This window comes from Anopheles maculipalpis, chromosome X (genome assembly GCF_943734695.1).
Source record: "Anopheles maculipalpis chromosome X, idAnoMacuDA_375_x, whole genome shotgun sequence".
NCBI lineage: Eukaryota > Metazoa > Arthropoda > Insecta > Diptera > Culicidae > Anopheles > Anopheles maculipalpis.
In genome coordinates this window covers 4,538,880-4,556,815 of record NC_064870.1, presented here as the reverse complement: position 1 = coordinate 4,556,815, position 17,936 = coordinate 4,538,880, and the positions used below count along the sequence as shown (strand labels likewise).

Below are 17,936 nucleotides of genomic sequence, written 5' to 3'. Positions count from 1 at the left end.
TTCCTACCGTCTGAAATACAGCACCCACAAAGACCAGTAGTTGGCCCACCTTAAACCATCAGCGTTAGCAGAAGGACCTCAAACGCGACAACAAACGTACTATCTGTGCGAGCCAATATCTTCGGTATGCTTGACTGTCCAGGCAGTCTGAAGATGCTAGATGAGCATCTTCCTTACTGGAACGTTGGAGACATCGAGGCCTTACCTTGGGTAGGGGGACTCCCGATGCTCATCGGCGGTGCAAGTCGGCCAGGCGACTTTGGATATTCGGAAGGAATATCCCTTACAGGCATGTTGGAGGTTTGAGGCCTTACCTTGGGTAGGGGGACATTCAAACCTCTTGAAAGAATTGAACGCACAGATTTAGGTTGTTGCCGGTGGAGGATTTAACCGCTCGGAGGCCCAAAGCGGAGTGGAAACTGGAGCCCACTCGATCGCATTGCGTCTACGTTCGGTAAGAATTCGATTTTTGTTCGCTACCCTTGTGAAGCCATGTTATCGGATCTAATTTACTCTACACTTATTAGTTTAGTGATCGTTGATCATTGACTGTAAAAACTGCTTCGTGAGCAGCCAAAGGCGCTAAAATAAAATTATTTGAAAATATGTTTACTTGAGTTGACTTGAGCTACCTGTTCTTTCGAAAGAATAGTAAAATAATTACATTTGCCTAAAAGAATATTTTCCGCTGGTGTTTGTAACGTTGTATGATTCGTAACTCTGTTACGTTCGATGCTGAAATTCCCCACTGGAGCAGATCATTTGCTGCCGACGGGATCTAACCAGATCTGAAATCCACCCTTAGTAAACTGTTTGGGGCAAGAAAATATTCAATAGCTGGCAGCGGAAGTGCAAAAGATATAGTAGTTCGTTGAACATCTTACAGAAATTCTCAACTTTGCATAAGAAGTTGATTCATCTGGTGTTTTTGTCACGCGGTTACTTTGTTCTCGAGGGCATCCGAAACAGCTACTAGAGCGTTCTATATCAAGCTTTGATCTAAAGTGATTGAACAAGTGTTGTTCCTTTTTCTCTCCCTCCCTCTATTTCTCTCTTTCAATTTTACACCCTCTTTAGGAGGTCTACAAGAAAAGATTTAAGCTTTTTGTATGCTTAAGAATTGTAAGCTGTGAATTACTTCTGTACTGCAGCAGGTTAAATTAGATTAAGGTTAGATCAAGTCATGGAAAACAAAAATAGATTGGCAGCAGATTGAATTGAAAGTAATTCATTAGAAGTGCTACAGACTTAGCTTAAAATGTGGCCCTAAGTTTTCCTTTACTATTGTAAGCTTTACTAAAGTTGTAAGCCTATGAAAAGCTTTAGAATTTCAAAGTGCTTCTTCAAGCACTTCTAATGTATCCATCCATCATATAACGTTCACTTGCAATGCAAAGCATTTACACACTCTCCAGAATCATGTTTCGTAGCCCTTAATTAAATTTCAGTGTTCCGGATTACCGCCGCATTATCGGATCACATCGGTAAATTATAATTTCGCTCCATTTCTGGAATGTTCTCCGTTTTCAGACCATGTTCTCAGCCAACGCAATACAAAGCTGCAAAGGTTGCGCACAAGGGGTGAAAAGAAAAGGGTGAACGTGAGCGTGAGCTAGAAAGAGACAGCTAGCGGCAGCACATTTTCTACCCTGTTGAACAAATTCCTATCAGCACAGCGAAACACTATCAAATTCCCTCAATAATTTAACGCTTGCGATCTTATTTGTTGCAAGCCTTTTTCTCGTTAGAGCAATGCACTGATCTGCTTTGTGCCTTTTAGAGGTAACATTTTAATAAAAGAAACCTGCAACCAGTTGCCATTCTTTCTATCAGCGGCCATGTTGGATTCTTTAAAAAAGGGCGTAGCTATGAGTTCCGGGAGCCATCTTTTTTCTTCTGTCTCGCACACATACACATAAAAACTTGCTGATGATGTGTGTAATATCGGACCGTGGGCGCGGCTGCCTTCACTCAGCGGCAGTTGTTTAATTAAAACAATTATTAGAAACTATTGTTATGCAAATATGTGATTAAATAATCACTTCGTAATACAGCGGAGAGCCGTCACACTAAAATATAAGCAAATAAATTTTCACTTGCAGTTAAAAACTTCCTCATACATGTGTCAATCAATCAATTAAAATAATTATAATTTAGAACAATTACAGAACACTAAAAAAATAACCAATTAATAAAAATAAATAAATATAAACCGCTTAGAAATTTCAGCGATAAATGGTGGGGCCCTTTATGCATCGAAGCTCTAACACATTAGTGATTTCTTGCAATTCTAAAGGCAAAAACCACACATCACACACAACCTTTAAAAACTTCAACGAAATTTAGGCGATGAACGTTGGCCCTGTCTACAAAAAATCTGTAAGACTAACACTTTGGTGATTTCTCGCGATTTCAAAATTCAGATACAAAAGATTCCTCGGAGATTCTAGCTAAATTGCTTCAAAATACGAGTGATAAATGATAGCTGGCCGACCTACAACGAATCTCTTGAAATCAACACTTGAGTTATTTCTAGCAGTCTGAAATTCAACAACCACCGAACATTCAGAATCTCAACACCGAAAATCGTATCGAAAATCTAGCAAAGAATGGTGGGCCTATCTAAATCAGGTCTTCAACACTGTAGCCAACTGTAACCATTAGCTCGAACGCTAAGACCTACAAAACGAGAGCAGCAAGCAACGAGAGACGTTTTAAAATCGCCATTTTTTGCCTTTTTTTTCTGTGCTGTCCAAAAGCAGCAGAAATTTAAGCTTAACACCATCCTAGCATTCCCGAATTTCGAAAACGAAATATCACTCTTCCACTTCAAGTACTGCAACACTAACAGAGGCTCTGTCCAACAGTCTCATCACTTTTCGTACAAGGTTTGAACGCACGCAAAGAGATTCGGGGCAATGCACTTCAAATAACCAAATTTTTCCACAATTTCAAAACACTTCACTTGCAACGCTCACTCACACTCTGTTCACACGAAACACCGAGCACGATTAAAAGCCACAATAAAGTCATTTACTTACCAGCTTCGCCTGGACAACGTTTCTCGACTTTCTGTGCAATGCACGGATGCGCCTTAAGCCTATTTAGCGCACTTAACCAAAAGGCACCCGTCTTTTGAAGCAGATTCACACGGAACAGACACACACAAAAAAAAAAGCTCACATTCACTATGTTCAGAGCCCCAACGTTGGTGTTAGCAACTGCTGGAATTACAGATCAATGATCCGGGCCCGAACAATTTGCCGTTCGTACAACTTAAAGCGAAGGTAAAAGACTGAGTGCGAGTTGCTCGCAGGGCCGGACCATGTTTTATAGGGTGGGCTCTCACGAGAAAAATTACGCACACACACTTGCGTCTTTCTTTTTTTTCGGGTTGGAGATGCTGATCTGATCTTGTACATGGCGCTTTGCTCGCCTTTGCGCTCGTGAGTGCTTCGGGTCCGTTGGGGCTCCAAGCGTTGGTTGTGTTTGTGCACTTGTTAGTGAGAATGTACCCCTTTTGATTTCCCCAGCTTTTCCACACCACTTTTGATGGTGTGCGTGCTGAAATGCTTCCCCCAAAACGGTCGATCGTGATGCAGCTTCCAGCGGTGATCGTTATGTAGCGCGCATCTCTCTCTCTCTCTCTCTATCTTTCACTCGCTCTAGCTCGTACCCCTTGCAGGGGGTACGTGACGCTCGAGCCCTTTCTGAACGCGTCGCCCGTCCTCTTTTATTGGTTCGCTCACTCTTTCACACACATTTGTTGAATTTCCAGGTTCCAGAATTTTCCCTTACTGCGTAGTAGGTTGGAGGAAAAGTTCTTTGAGTATTTTTTTTTCTTTCGATACGATGAATATTTGGTTCATGATTTTTTCAGCTACAAGATACATGTTCGACGTCAAATGCAGATCGATGATAAAACAGTTTCTTAATTATTTGCACAAAGTTGGAAACAAAAAAAAAAAGCCCAACATCAAATGTTGGGCTGAGCGATCCCCGCAAGGCAGGGCCAGATGGTGACTCGCGTCCGGGCCGTTTCCCCTTACGGTGGAGTAAATAAATGGTAAATCTAGGCCTGTCGTGGTTGTAGTGCCAAAGTACACGAACAAAGAACCCGATCGCTCACCAACATTATCTTGAAGTAGAAACGACACCGAACAAAGAAAAACTCAACTACTAATTCGAGTGGATGATGTCATCTTTGAACCTTTGGTCCTAAGAATGTTCGCTAGCAGTTTTTAATTTAACTAGCAGTTTAAGTGCTGCTATTATAAGTAATCAGAGTAACAATCTTTGATTAAAAACGCGTTGCTTTGGAGCTCTGACACAAACGTTATTAAATTTTATTTTCTAAAGACCTCAACCCTGCTAAAAGCCTGCTAAAAAGCTCTGCTAAAAAGAATTAAGCTACATAAATGCTAATTGCTGTCATGATGACGAGGCCCGGCTGCGTATTGCTCTGGAGATGTAATTTTTTAAGTTAAAATAATTAGATGAATAAGACACTCGTACAGCGAAAATGATGTCATTCTGACTCACAAATCTCAGAAACACTTTATGCCCTATGTATTTTTCCAGCTAGTGGTGTTGGTGTTGAGTTTTTGCTGCATACAACATCGACACTATATATGTATCCCTTTCGAACCTTTTTTTTTCTGTCGGTGTATGTGTTCGAGCACTATGTAAAACCCGCCTGAGTGAGAGGAAACACTTCGGCAAACAAAAGGCAAAAGAGCAGGACACAGCAAAACACTCACACGAAGCAACCGATCCGGTGCGCGCATGTGTGTAGGTGAGCAATGCCGATCGATCCGCGCAAGGGATCGAACAGTGCCCGGTTCGATCGGTTGCGTTTAGTAGCATTGTGGAGTGGTGCGAGTGATCATTTGCATTGAAAGTTCCAAGCGAAGCGCTTCTGCCTCTGTTCCGCGTGTTAAAAGCCTTTCCCCGTGGTGTGTCGGTTCAGGCCAAGTGGTGACGAGCGTTCCCGTGTCGTGTTCAGTGCTGTGGAAAAGTGAAATTTCGTTCGTACGCGATAAACGATGTATTACGCGGTCATCGTGCCAGATGGTGATACGACTGGTAATGTCAGAGGTGCATGCAAAGTGCTTCAGAGCCGTAGTATTAATTTCGACCAAAACAAAACCATCTTTTTCGTAAACCAGCTTTATCGTATTTTTCCAACAATCGGAAGGAGGCTCTGAAAGAACTGCGAAAACATCCCACTTCTACTCTGTTGATGTTTGATACGGCGGAAGCTCTTGTCCGTTATATGAACCAGTTGCACGGTGACGGTAAGTGTTTGCTTGTGCAATGATTCCATTAGCTAGACTCCAAAACAGGAAGCGTTTGTGTCTGTTGCCCTTCGGTTTTTTCTTCTGATAGAGAGGAACAATGGATCGAAGGAGAAACGAAGATATCGCTAGGCGATTTTAATTTATATTTGTTTTTTTATTTTTTAAATTATCATTATGCTCACGGTTAAATCAGTGCTTTACGACATAGCTGTTTGAATCTCGTTAAGCTTTTTTGTTAAATCAAAACACTCCAAAAATAATAACAAAATCTCATCATCATCGCTAGCGCAGTGACGACAATCGAGTGTTTTGTCATATGAATACATTTAGCTATAGCAAGACATCATCTATGCTGTGCAAGACTTCCCGAAAGTTCGACAGTGATGTTTGGTACGGGCATTCGGTTATAAAGCTGGCACCCTTCAAATAAACGCCCGTGCGAGCGCTAAGTGTTCTCTGTGTATGTTTATTTTTATTACACCGAGTAATAATTTTTTCCAAGCACTCAATAAAATGTCTACGAAGCACTCGTGAATCATTTGCTTGCCGGATTGTAAACCATGCCATGAAAAGCTGTTTTACGTGCCCATTACTAATTTATTTAGCTTTTAGTATGATGGCTTGCGCCGTATCGTTATTTACGCGCTATTAGATGCAATAATTTTCTATGCATGGCAGCTAATTTCCATTTACTTTTATGTTTTTAATTAACTGAGGCCTTGTACCTTGGTCTCAAAAGCACTCTTTAAGCCCAGTAATAGTAGAATGTAATCTTTACAGGGGTTCCCAGAATTGAACAAACAAATTCGCCCAAATATTTACTTGTACAGGTATATTATTTTTTCAATCTGTGAGATACAGTTCGGGGCCACACACGACCGAAACAGATCGAAACGAAACATTAATGCTTCTGTTGACCGTTTCGCTTTGTTTCGCTGTTCTTGGCGAACAATCAGAACCTTTTAAAGTACCATAAAGTACAGTATTTTGGTTAAAAATAGCCAAAACATTGACAAATAATTAATTGCTTTGCAACACAACCAGGGAAGATTTCGTTATCTACTGTCAAATTTGACGTTTCGTTTCGGTCTGTTTTGATTGTTTGTGTCGGCCTCGGCCATAGAATTGTTCGGATATTGTCATTCTCAATATTTCGGTGAACGTTTGCATTAATATCCTCGAAAACCCCTGTTAATACTATTTCTAGAACTTTTTGCCTCCCCAAAACATGCAAGCATATTGATAGGAGGACAATGCTCTTCTGCTTGGATTGTTTTTTGCTGACTCTTTTGGAATTACATACTCCAAAGTTGTTGGATAGTCACACCTACGGGGGGAACGGGACAGCGGCGCCAGTCTTCAAACGGCAAGACCGGATTTGTATTTGAACTCTGGTCCTGCCGGTTGAAGCCCGGTATCGCTGTCACCTACACCACCCTCTCAAAGGGCCGCCCTCAGACGCAAGGTTTATGAGTCATTCGTAATGCGTAATAAGACACCTGCAATAACATCGCAACAGCCATGAATCACTTGCCCGGTGGCATTAGCTATTCCAGCACTGTTAATTAGTGCAACAGAAATCTTTTTAAGTGCAGCATTTGAACTTTTTAGTTCAATTGGTACTGGGTCATGAGGCATATTTTCATGAATTCTTCAAATGCTATCAAATAAAGTAATTTAACTATAAACTAAATAAGCATCATTAAATTTTTTGTACATTTTTTAACAACCGAATATTTATTTTATTTTGTAATGTAATCGATGAAGTTTCAGAATTACTTCCTCGAAAAACTCGTGCATACTTTGCTTTACTGTCGCTTGACTTTCAGATCGCTATTTCTTTTCTGACTAACAAATTTTCCAGTCCGTGTACTATTGCTGTTAATAAAACCCTTTTTCCTCATCCAAATCCGTTTCCTCTACGCTCAGTAAAACTTGATGTGAGATTACTTCGTTGAAATGATCAGAAAATGCGGTCTTAAATTGCTATCATCGCTATAAGCATGACGCATCGATATGTGAGTTCGAGGTGTGATTCTTGTTCGATTCGTTGATTCGTGATTAATCACCAAGCATCCATTCTTTTCACTATATTGAATCGTTTTTCATTTTCCCCCAAACCTGTCTATTTTTGACCAGTTTGTGAACTTCCGAACTGGCATGGAGATACAAATACACGAGCATTTCTTCCCTTCTTGTTTTGAAAAACCTCACTTTTTTATGCCTTTTTCTTTTGCTCGTCCCTTCCCCCCTGCCACAGAAAGCACCGCCGATCCTCCTGCTGCTATCGCGGGTCCATCCAACGTTAAGCATTCCGCCGATAGCGAGAATCGACGAATGCTCAAACTGGCCATCGAATTGAATGATGTGCCACGCTTCTTAGAGCTGGTTAACCAGCACCGGAAGCTGCTGATCACCTCCGAGAACGCGCCAACGATCTACAACTCGAACAGGGAAAACGCACTGCATATTGCGGCCCGCCGTGGCCAAGTCAAGATGTGCGAGATCATCCTCGAAACGATCCGCAACCCAACGTACATCGAGTGGGTGCACAACTGTACGTTAAGCAACGCGGACCTGATCGCCGTAACGCTGCTGTCCACGTTCCTGAACAGCCCGAACCGTCAACTGCGCGAAACGCCACTCCATATCGCGGCGAAGCGTGGTTTTGTGGCTACGGTGTCGCTGTTGATTGCGTACCCGCAGTGCCTGTACCGTGCGAACAAGCACGGCTTCCTGCCGCGGCAGGTCATTGCGGAGCTGGTGCCGCCCTGCATCGATAGGGCAATGCTGCGCCGGGTGATCGGCGGTCTGCTGGACTACAACTACTTTGTGCCGATGTACCGGTACGCCAACGGGCAAAGCCCAACCGTGGGCCTTCCGTTCGCGCGCGATAATGCCCCGCAGCTGCATCCTTCGCTGGGCGGGCCGGGACCGGTGATCAGGTACGTGAAGGCGCTGGCCGGTCCGATGAAGGAGACCCAGGCGCAAAACTTCTACAAGCAGTGGCTGGATCGACCCCAGCTGCGCATCGTTATACCCGTGCCGCCGAACATCGTACTCTACTGGCACTGTCCGATCGCGAAACGCCACTACAGAAAGACCGTGTGCGAAACGGAAGGAAACGCGGGCATCTTTCGCCAAACCGAGCTGGACAACTTCATCGAGCGGGTGGGCCGTAGTCTGGCGGAAAAGTTCAACGTTGGCTGGTCCGAGTACTGGTCCTTTCTACAGATGATGTGCGACATAACGGATGCCGTATCGCTGAAGCGGCTCGAGTATTTTCTGTCCAGACAGACGGGCCTCCTAACGACGCAGGATGGCGAACCGATCCACACGGTCGGTAAATGCTTTGGCGATTTGGAAAACATCGACGTTCTGGGTGCGCTCAGCATGGTACTCATCGACCAGCAACAGTATCCGTGCATCTTCTCCTGGCGCAAGACAATGTGCGAAAGATTCTCTTCCACGCTGCTGAACGAACTCATTGTATTGGAATGATTTGGATGGAATTGCTTCTAATTTGTTTTTTTTATTGACGATTTTCTTAACACTAGATCGTAAGATTTTGTTCCTTACAATTATGGCATAAAATGTGTTTAAATGTTTTTTTCTTCTCATTTCCAACCGCAAACCGAGGAAGCAAAAATGAAGATACGAACGCGTGGAGAACGACATCGAATTGGTAAAATTAAACGTCTTGAACGTCGAAATTCAACGTAAATGACAGATTTAATATTTTAGATTTTCGGTTTGTTGTATACCATTGTTCGTTGCCGCTTCCTTTTTTGTTTGGAGTTTGGAGTTTTCAAAATCAAAAATATTTTTCGCTTACTACTTTGAGTACTAGCTCGAGTAGCAGGTGTCTTATAACAATGGATCAATTGGTCCTAATATTAAGTTTTATGGAACATGTTTTTTGTCCCAATTTTTTTTCAATGTTTTACACACACACACACACACACACACACACACACACACACACACACACACACAGACAAACACAGGGACAAAAAAAGACATGTTTAGATGACATGTCGTTTATTTTTAAGTTTGCTTCGAGCATTTTTTTTTACTAACGAATTTCTCATTTATAACAAAATACTATTGCCTAAGAATCTCGATTTTTACATCGCAAATATTATCCATTGTGAGCTGAAATGTTACAAAAGCCACACACACACATAGCACATTCAAATAATCGAACTGGTTGAATGCATTAAATCACACATATTATTCGGAATCGGAACATGCACATGAGTGCATCTACAAACTAACACCTTTTTATATGAAACAATAGGAATACATTTAAGTGGAAAAAACAAACTACAAACCTTTTTTTTTTTCTACAAACTAACACCTTTTTATATGAAACAATAGGAATACATTTAAGTGGAAAAAAATAAATTGGTTTTTTTAAATGTAATAATTACAAAAATGTTGTAATAAAAAAAGAAAAAAAAACATTCAAATGAGTTTTTTTTAAATGTGCGCGGAGGTCTTCTTCTTCCTCTTCTTCTTCGTCGTCGTCTTCTTCGGTTTAGCGACCTTTTAAGGTCCGCCGAACCACGTAGTTCGTTAGTAAAGTCCTCACTACGGAGGAACGATCCGGGATGGGATTTGAACCACGGTCCTGCCGTGTAAAGACCGGCGCCGTCCCTTCTTCTGCTTGGTGCTACTAGATCAAATTTGGGTGGAAAAACTGCTTGCGTTTTCCGACACCGACGAGATCGGATTTTTTTTTTTGTCATCGCGAGGGAGAAAATCATTTTCCTGGCAATGCATGAGATGCATTATTGGGATGAGAAATTTCTTTCTTTTTTGATAGAAAATCCAATTTTAAAAAGGGAAAAATTTTCTTTCTTTGTTTATTAATAGTAGTGAATGGGAAGCCGATGATACTGCGATTTGATTTATCACTTTGTTGTTGAGTGGGTTTCCCCAAAAAAGGTTCCGCCAGCAGCATTCCCGTGGAAAATCAGCGGCAGCTCACTCATTTTTGGACCGACCGAGCCCGGCAGCTCTCTATTGGATGCGTCTTTGAGCGGCGCATCTTTTTGTACAACACCCCAACCCGATCCCTCCACCTCCCGTCCAGTTACGGGGGGAAAAACAACAGCGTTCCCGTGGAAAAACGGCGATAGCGCGCTTTTAGTCCGATCGAGACGTGCAGCATACCGATGGATGCGTCTTTGGGTCGCGCCTTTTTTTTGTGGAGCACCCCACCCCGGTCCCTACACACTCCGGCTGAAGGGGGGGGGGGGGGGGTGCTATAGACAAACTGAACCCCTGCAGTTGACCAGATCTGTCTCCAGAGCTCCTCTTCTAACAGAGAAGGCGCAATGTGCTTTGTATTTTCGTTGCTGGACTACTGATTGGAAATATCGATACACCGTCTCTGTTGGCTTGCAACGACATTAATTCGCTTTTAAGATCGATCAGCGCGAGGGATACACTTCGTATTGTTAAGGCTCGTTTCAGCGTGTTGACTGTTTTTTTTTTTAATTCTGTTTTAGACACATTTGACTTCGGAGTTGACCATTTCGATGACAGAATTCGTGTTCAATTTTCAAGAGTACGATCTACCACAGGTAGGTAGGTAGGTAGGTAGGACCGTAATAAAGCCATCTTGCAACTAGAAAAGACAACAGTCCACTACAACATCAAGCTACCCGGAATTTCATCTCCTCCCCAAAACGTCATCAACCATTCTCGAATGGTTAAATGCAATGCCTCAACAAGCTGGTAGCGAAACGACCCGGAACAACCTATCCACCAAGAAGAACAACTCTACACGCACCAATAAACGGAGAGGGTTTGCTGCAATCGAACAGATTTCGATAAAAGCGATTCGTCCCCTGACAAAAGCCGCCCCAACAATCGGCTTTAATCTGGGTGATCGGGCCCGTATCGCACAGCGAATGATAACTTCGAGGTCTTTCGCGTCAGCAGCAGCAGTTTACGGGTCTGGATGGGTTATTTATGGTTTGTTATTATCGCCCGGCTTAGCCTGGGGCACATTGTAAAGCGAGCGGCTTGTCGTAAAAAGTAGGACGCGTAGAATTATGTAAGTAATCCCGGGGATGCAGTAGCGAATTCGGAGGTTTAAAGTGGAACCGGGGAATAAGAGCCTTCTCCCTCCTTCCTTCCACCAGCAATTTCGATTTGGATATGACATGGGCCCCAATATCTACACCGCCTAGGATCTCCAAAGATCTTGATCCGGCGCTGCCGAGCGGAGTTGGGGTCCGCCAGAGGAACTTTGCCGGCTAGATAACCCCTTTAGTCCTACAATGATTGACCTCACTTCCTTTCCGCCAGAGCAGTCATGAAACGGGTACGAGCCTATAAAGCTATGATCCACCAAGACCGGGTGAATGGATGCCGAGGGATCGGGTTGGGGTGTTTCAACACGCTCCGATTAGACCAAAAAATTTAGCGAGCTCAGGGGGTCCCAAAAACTCCCGCAAATTCTGCCGTGGAACATGATCGCAAGAAGCATGTTTAAAGACGCACGTAATGGGGACTCCTTGGAAATCTCCTACTAGAGTGCACTAGTAGGTCGTTAAGCCAAGAATTAGGAGAAACAACAAGGCAAAAACCTCTCGCGGGAGGTTCGCTCATCCAGATGGGATTTGTATTGGACTGTTCTCTCGTACTAGTTCTACTACCTTGAAGAAAGAATCTCAATTTAGATTCTGTTTAACTCTACAAATGGGAAGGTTTTGCTCTAAAATATTTTTAAATAATCGTCAACGTACAGACGGATCCCGGAACAGGGTTCAAAACTGTACCAATCTGAGCTGTGTGCTATTGTTAGGCATCGTTTTCTACTTGTGACACCGGTCGTAATGCATATCACCCACGACCCACGGTGGCAATGACACAAAATCGAAGCAGAAGTACATAGACGAAGCACAATGGATCACCAAACTCAATCATCAATACCCTCCGTTTGCGGCCCACTATCAGATAATCGAAGAACACTAAGCGCGCAGATTTTGGAAGGAATGATAAATGAATTCCTTCCACTGGCATGTTCTTGGGACATTCTAATCGTGCGCGCTTCAAAATTATCACCATAAATTACTAGCCGAATCGATTTTTCCAGATCCGACCGGGGCTCCGTGACATCCGAGAGGGTACGGGTGGGTAGAATGCTACGATTGTAAACGTTAATAGGTAGTCATAACGGAGGCATGCTCGGAGGACGGACAATCGATGCACTACGGGGAACGGTGCGCGATAAGATAAGCACTGGAGCTGGGCTGGTTTCTGTTTACATGGCACCGAAATCGATGGGGGAGTGAAGCCTGAAGCTGTTGGCTATTATAACTGATTCATTGCATCGCCCAAACGTATGCCGCGTGAATCAACGGAGCTGCTAATCGGGGAACGCACCCTTTGCTTCATCCCCCGCAAGAAAAATCTATCCTTGCTCTACTCTGTTCAATGTCGCCATGTCGGGCGTCTGAACATTCGCGGGAAATCTCCAACCGAAGATTAAGAGTGTACGAAAGCACGTGACGGATATCTCTTTCCTCTTGGTGAAGCTACATTTTTCAAACACTAGAGTAAACACACACACACACACCTCCACACACCTAATTCAGCCGCCGGTTTATGAAGTCAGAATTCGCCAGGGTTCGCCCTGTGATGGACCCTCTGCTTTTCGCGCGAATGGGTATGTCCCATAATGGATCTCATCATCAAATAACTGACGCATGATCGATGTTGGGCCCTTATGTTGGGTCGGACATTCGGGGTTCCTCCCCCCACAAACCTGCTCTATCCGCCGAAACCCACCTTCCACCTGCCTGAAGAGGTATCATCGGGGCAAGTGGTTTATCGATTACGGGCGAATTGCCCAACGACCATAGCATACATTCAAGCTTGCGCCCGGTGCGTCGTCAGTCGTCGGACGCACTTGACGTTGATAAGACGCTTAGACGCTTTATAGTCCACGGTTGTGTTGCGCAGAGTCGTCGTGAGACTAAGTTCTTTCTGTTCTGTAAATCAGTGAACCAGTGTCCTGGTGCTCACCGGAGAAGCTCATCCTGCAACACACTTGGCTGCACTTTCGCTGCTCGGTAAGGGGTTTGCCACCGATGCTGTGGTAAGCCGTAGGCCCTCCCGAAGAGGTTATGGACCACATAGCCGCGGTAACGGCCGGGATTGCGTACATCCCGGCCGGGATCATCTACGGATATCTGCTGCTGCTGCCAACGGTTCAAGACAAGCAGATCGCCTGCCTGTACGAGGAAACGTACTACTGGCCGCACATTATCGCGATCGTCGCAATGCTCATCACGGTGGTGCTTACCAACGGGCTCAAGCTCAACTATCGCAAGACGCAGTTCATCCATCTCTACCTGCAGCTGGCCGCGACCGTGTTCTCGCTGACTGCCGGTCTCGTCTTTCTGCTCGTCGACGGTAAGCTGGAACGAGAAATAGGAATGCCCCCTGGCGCGGGGTTCCTGGTTTGCTCTGGGTGTGGTACGATAGCCTCAAGTGCTCACTCGATTGCCAATATCGCGGTGCTGCTTCTTATCTTATCAAATCGAGCGTTCCCGAGCGTGCGCGCGCGCTCTATATTTCTACGCGTCTACAACATCTTTTGATCATCTGCCCATTCTCTACCTCTGTATCTTGGTTGTGTTTGGGGGGGGGGGCTTTTTTGTTGTTGTTATATTGCCATCTGTACCATTCAACTTCACACGACTCTTTCACAAGGGGGGGGGGGGGGGACCCTTCCTGCCCTCGCGCTGGTTCAGATTTCAACGAGGTGGTGCAGAATATTCTTGTCTCGCCGTGAGTCATCCGCTCATCGGCACGCTATCAAACAGGAGCATCTATCAACCTGGCGGTTTTCCTCCCACTGTGTGGAGTAGATACCGCACCCGAATTCTTCAATTGACAGCTGTCAAACAGCGTGCGACATGCGTACACCTGTGTGGTTTTTTTTTTTGTTTGTTTTGTTTCTCGTGTGTACACGATGGATTGCCGATCGCTATCAAACACCGTTGCGCGAAACCGAAAGAGTGTGGAACGAGCAGGAAGGAAATGATGCGACGCAACGCAATTCTACCCAATTCATCAACCAAACGTGTCAACAGACGGCAGAAAATTGGGGCCAACTTAGAATGCTCCAAAAATTTCATTGACCTTGAGCTTTGCCTTGCTTAATTTAATGTGGGTTCTAAACGATGCAATATCGATTGGTACTCGTTACTTAATCGTGAAGTAACACCGTTAATTTAAAACCCTAGGAAAGTTGTCAGGACTCATCTAGTTCAACAATATTTTGAAGAAAGTTTTTGCAATATCTGACCTAACTTTGATTTGATGGGTCTCGTTGACAATTTCTATCTCGGGAGGACCAAATGCAGTAATGGTTGTTCCTGTGTCTAGCATGATGACTAATGTACCCCTCTTGAAAAGTGCTTTAACGTTCAGCTTGTTCGTCCAAGTAAAAAAACGAATTCCCTTACAACATGTTCTTGAAACTTGACCCGTATCCCTCTTCCTTCCCGACAGATGTGGTGCCGGCGATCTACCTCAGTGCGATCGCCTTTGGCTTGACGCTCGTGCCAGGCCTCAGCTACCTGCACATCCGCTCTCGCGCACGTCACCGCGTGCTGCTGATGTCGCTCTGTACCGTCTGGTTTCTAGCCGGTGTAGCAGCGACGGCAACAATCGTCGAGCTCGCCGCCACCAACGCCGATGGCGAGGAACAGCTGCATCAGAACGTAGCGATCGCGCTGCTCACCGCCAGCACCTTGATGCTGGTGCTGCTCGGACTCGTAGAGCTGCTGCAGCGCGAAACGATCGTCGACTACCGGCGACCATTGGACTACGACACCGCAATGGCTCACGACAGTGGACGGTTGCTGAACCCGGACCGGCGCTCCTTTGCGCCGTACGCACAGTTCGGACGAGCTGCTCCAGCACTCGGCAAAGGTGTCACGGGTACGGGTTGGTCCACGGAGCGTATTGTTAGTACCGGAGCGAATGACACGGGCTGCCGCTACCGCACACTGTGGACGGTGTACATGATTGGGACAAAGTTGATCGGATTCCTCGCCTTCTACTGGGTGTTTCTTGTGAAGGGCATCATGGCTAGTCAGCAGGTGTTCGAGAAGGAAGATGTCGGGTACGTGCCGTTCTGGTTGATGGTGGGCGGTGCACTGCTTACCACACTGCTTGGACTACGGCTCGCACCGAAGATACTGTTCCTGGGTGCCTCCGTTCTGTACGTGATAGCGCTTGTGCTAGCGATCGCCTTCTACTCGGCAGATCTGATCGATCTCGAGTATGGTATCGCTAAGCTGCTCTTCTTCGCGTTTATTGGCGCTGCCTTACCGCTGCCGGCTATTAACATTTTAGAGCTGGCCCCGCTCAACTGCAACGAAGCAGCGCTTGCGCTCGGTACTGCACTGGAGCTACTGGCCATCGCCTTGCTACAGTACTACGGCACCAACGATGGTACACTGTTCGGGATGGAGGAGTTGGGCGGTACAACGGTGGTGTCCAAAAATCATAAGGATGTGATCGCAGCCCACTACATTACCGCGATAGTGCTCGGTGTGGTGTGTGCCGTCGCAACGCTCTGGCACATGCCGAACACTGGCCGGAAGTCACTGCCAGAGATCGAGTCCGATCTGGCCCGGATGCGTTCCTACTTTGCGTTCAGTCGTCGCCATCAACCGCAACAGCTTCCGCAGCCAACGACGTCCAATCCCGAGCTTCAGGTCGAGATTCCACACACGAACGGTCGTCTAGCGGCGGATGATGTGCTCGAGGAGCAGCAGCCCACGGCCGCTCACGAGCAGCAATTGAGTGCAAGAAATGCGGCCCGGTTTGCCGCCCTCTATCCCGACTCACCCGATCCTCGCGATCCGCGCAACGGATCTTACCACAGCCCAACCAGCGACAGTCCAGCCGCCCGCAGTCGCAGCCGCAGCCCGTACAATGACTTCGATCAACATCTGCACTACCATCAGCAGGATCCACACCTACACCATCAGCACCAGGAGGCGCTGCGCCGTCAGCACGAAGCCAACTACCTGAACGCTCGGCTCCACCAGCGGTCGCTCGACTCACCCACCGGTTCCGACCAAATGCTCCGTGCCCGGGCCCTACCGCCCGAAACCATCAAACCGCTGCCGCTGCTGCCCCCGCTAGTGGCCCGCTCGTCCCAGCGTTCCGAACCGCCGCTCGGTTCGCTGACGGTCAAGTCCGAACCCAGCACCATGCTGCGGCCCGCACTGCTGACACAGAAAAGTGACGCACCGGCGCCGCCCCCGATGCCACCGGCCGACTATCTTACCAAGTCGTTGCCGCGCGTCAAAGCCGTCCGCCAGTCGCGCATACCGCCGATCGTACCGAAGCCGGAACCGGAGGCGGAGGTGATCGTGCCGGGCGTCGAATATTCGCACAACCTTGTACCCAGCCAGTTTCTGCGCCAATCGCTGCAAAATTCGCAACTATTTCGCTAGTGAAGGCGAAACGGTGGGAACCACCTATTATGTCTTTAAGTTATTGCGAACGATTGTCCAGCTATTGAGGAAAAAACAAAATGCCGTAAGAGCAAACAATAAATTTCAAAGGATGTTTTGATTTGTCTACCACGTGTGTGTGTTTCTTTATTTTGGATAAGATGAAGTGGAGAGAAAAAATGGAAGAGTAGAAAGCGAAAACATCGATCATAAATCTGCCGAACTAGACCAACAAATTGCTATTAAACTGACCTACTCCAACTGGTCTGCTGGCATCGAAAACCGGTCTGCACAGCGCGAGACCTTGAATGATGCTTACAGCTGACTTCTGCATGTGCGACAGAGGAAGCTAAGCGCGTTGAGGATGCTTACGGTTTTGTTGCGAGAAAGTTAGATAAAAAACTTGTAAATTTGACCAAAAAAACGGAACCGCTTCCAAATGACTTGAACAATTTTGGAAGCGGCTCCGGAAGGGTTGCTTCTACTCCGAGTTCGGAACCGACCGGAGTCGTTGGAGCCGTCCGGAGCAGTTCCTAATTGGCAGTTCCGAAACCGTTGAATTAGATGAGACGGAAATGAATTGAAATTACGCAGCGCTTCAAATCGTCCATGATACGTGATATAACCTACATTGGTGCTCTCTCCAACGACTCCGGATGGCTCCGGACGGCTCCAAACGACTCCAAACGGCTCCGGACAGCTCCGGAAGGTTCCAAGCGGAATCGTCGTTTTGATTTAGCAAGCAGATTATTTGCTTTTGTTCGGCAATTTGTTGCGAATCGAACCTTCCCCTTCGAAAATATTTCTTCCTCAATTATTTGCTGTCCGCTACCTTGTTGGTGGATCAGGAGGTGAGCGTTTTTTGTCTTCTCAAGGATGCTTCCGATTATTTTTCTTTGTATTGGCAAGGAGGATTTTCGGAAGGTATAAGAAGGGAAGATCAGTAAACCATCGGCTTCTCCAGTTGCGTCTGGTTAGGCAATCGGACGGATTCTGTTTCGTAGGGACATGTCTCCACGTTGTAGGTTCAGACAGTTTGAATTCTCTGAACTGAGAATTAATCCAAGCCAACACCACCAATAACGCTGCTTGTAGTTAAATTCTGGGTACAGATTGGTACTCAACCGGAGCTACCTTG

At 45.9% G+C, this 17,936-nt stretch overlaps 2 protein-coding genes across 2 annotated transcripts in view; both read left to right on the top strand.

The window, feature by feature from the left end:
* The window catches only part of LOC126561365 (protein FAM32A), a 58,985-nt gene that overhangs the window by 25,730 nt on the left and 15,319 nt on the right, over positions 1-17,936 (top strand). The window lies entirely within an intron of this gene.
* LOC126568745 (uncharacterized) lies at positions 1,149-16,798 on the top strand. Its single transcript, XM_050225292.1, has 3 exons — positions 1,149-1,154; positions 13,442-13,733; positions 14,838-16,798. Exons 2-3 carry the CDS (start codon positions 13,445-13,447, stop codon positions 16,796-16,798), a joined length of 2,250 nt encoding a protein of 749 aa, XP_050081249.1. The 5' UTR covers positions 1,149-1,154; positions 13,442-13,444.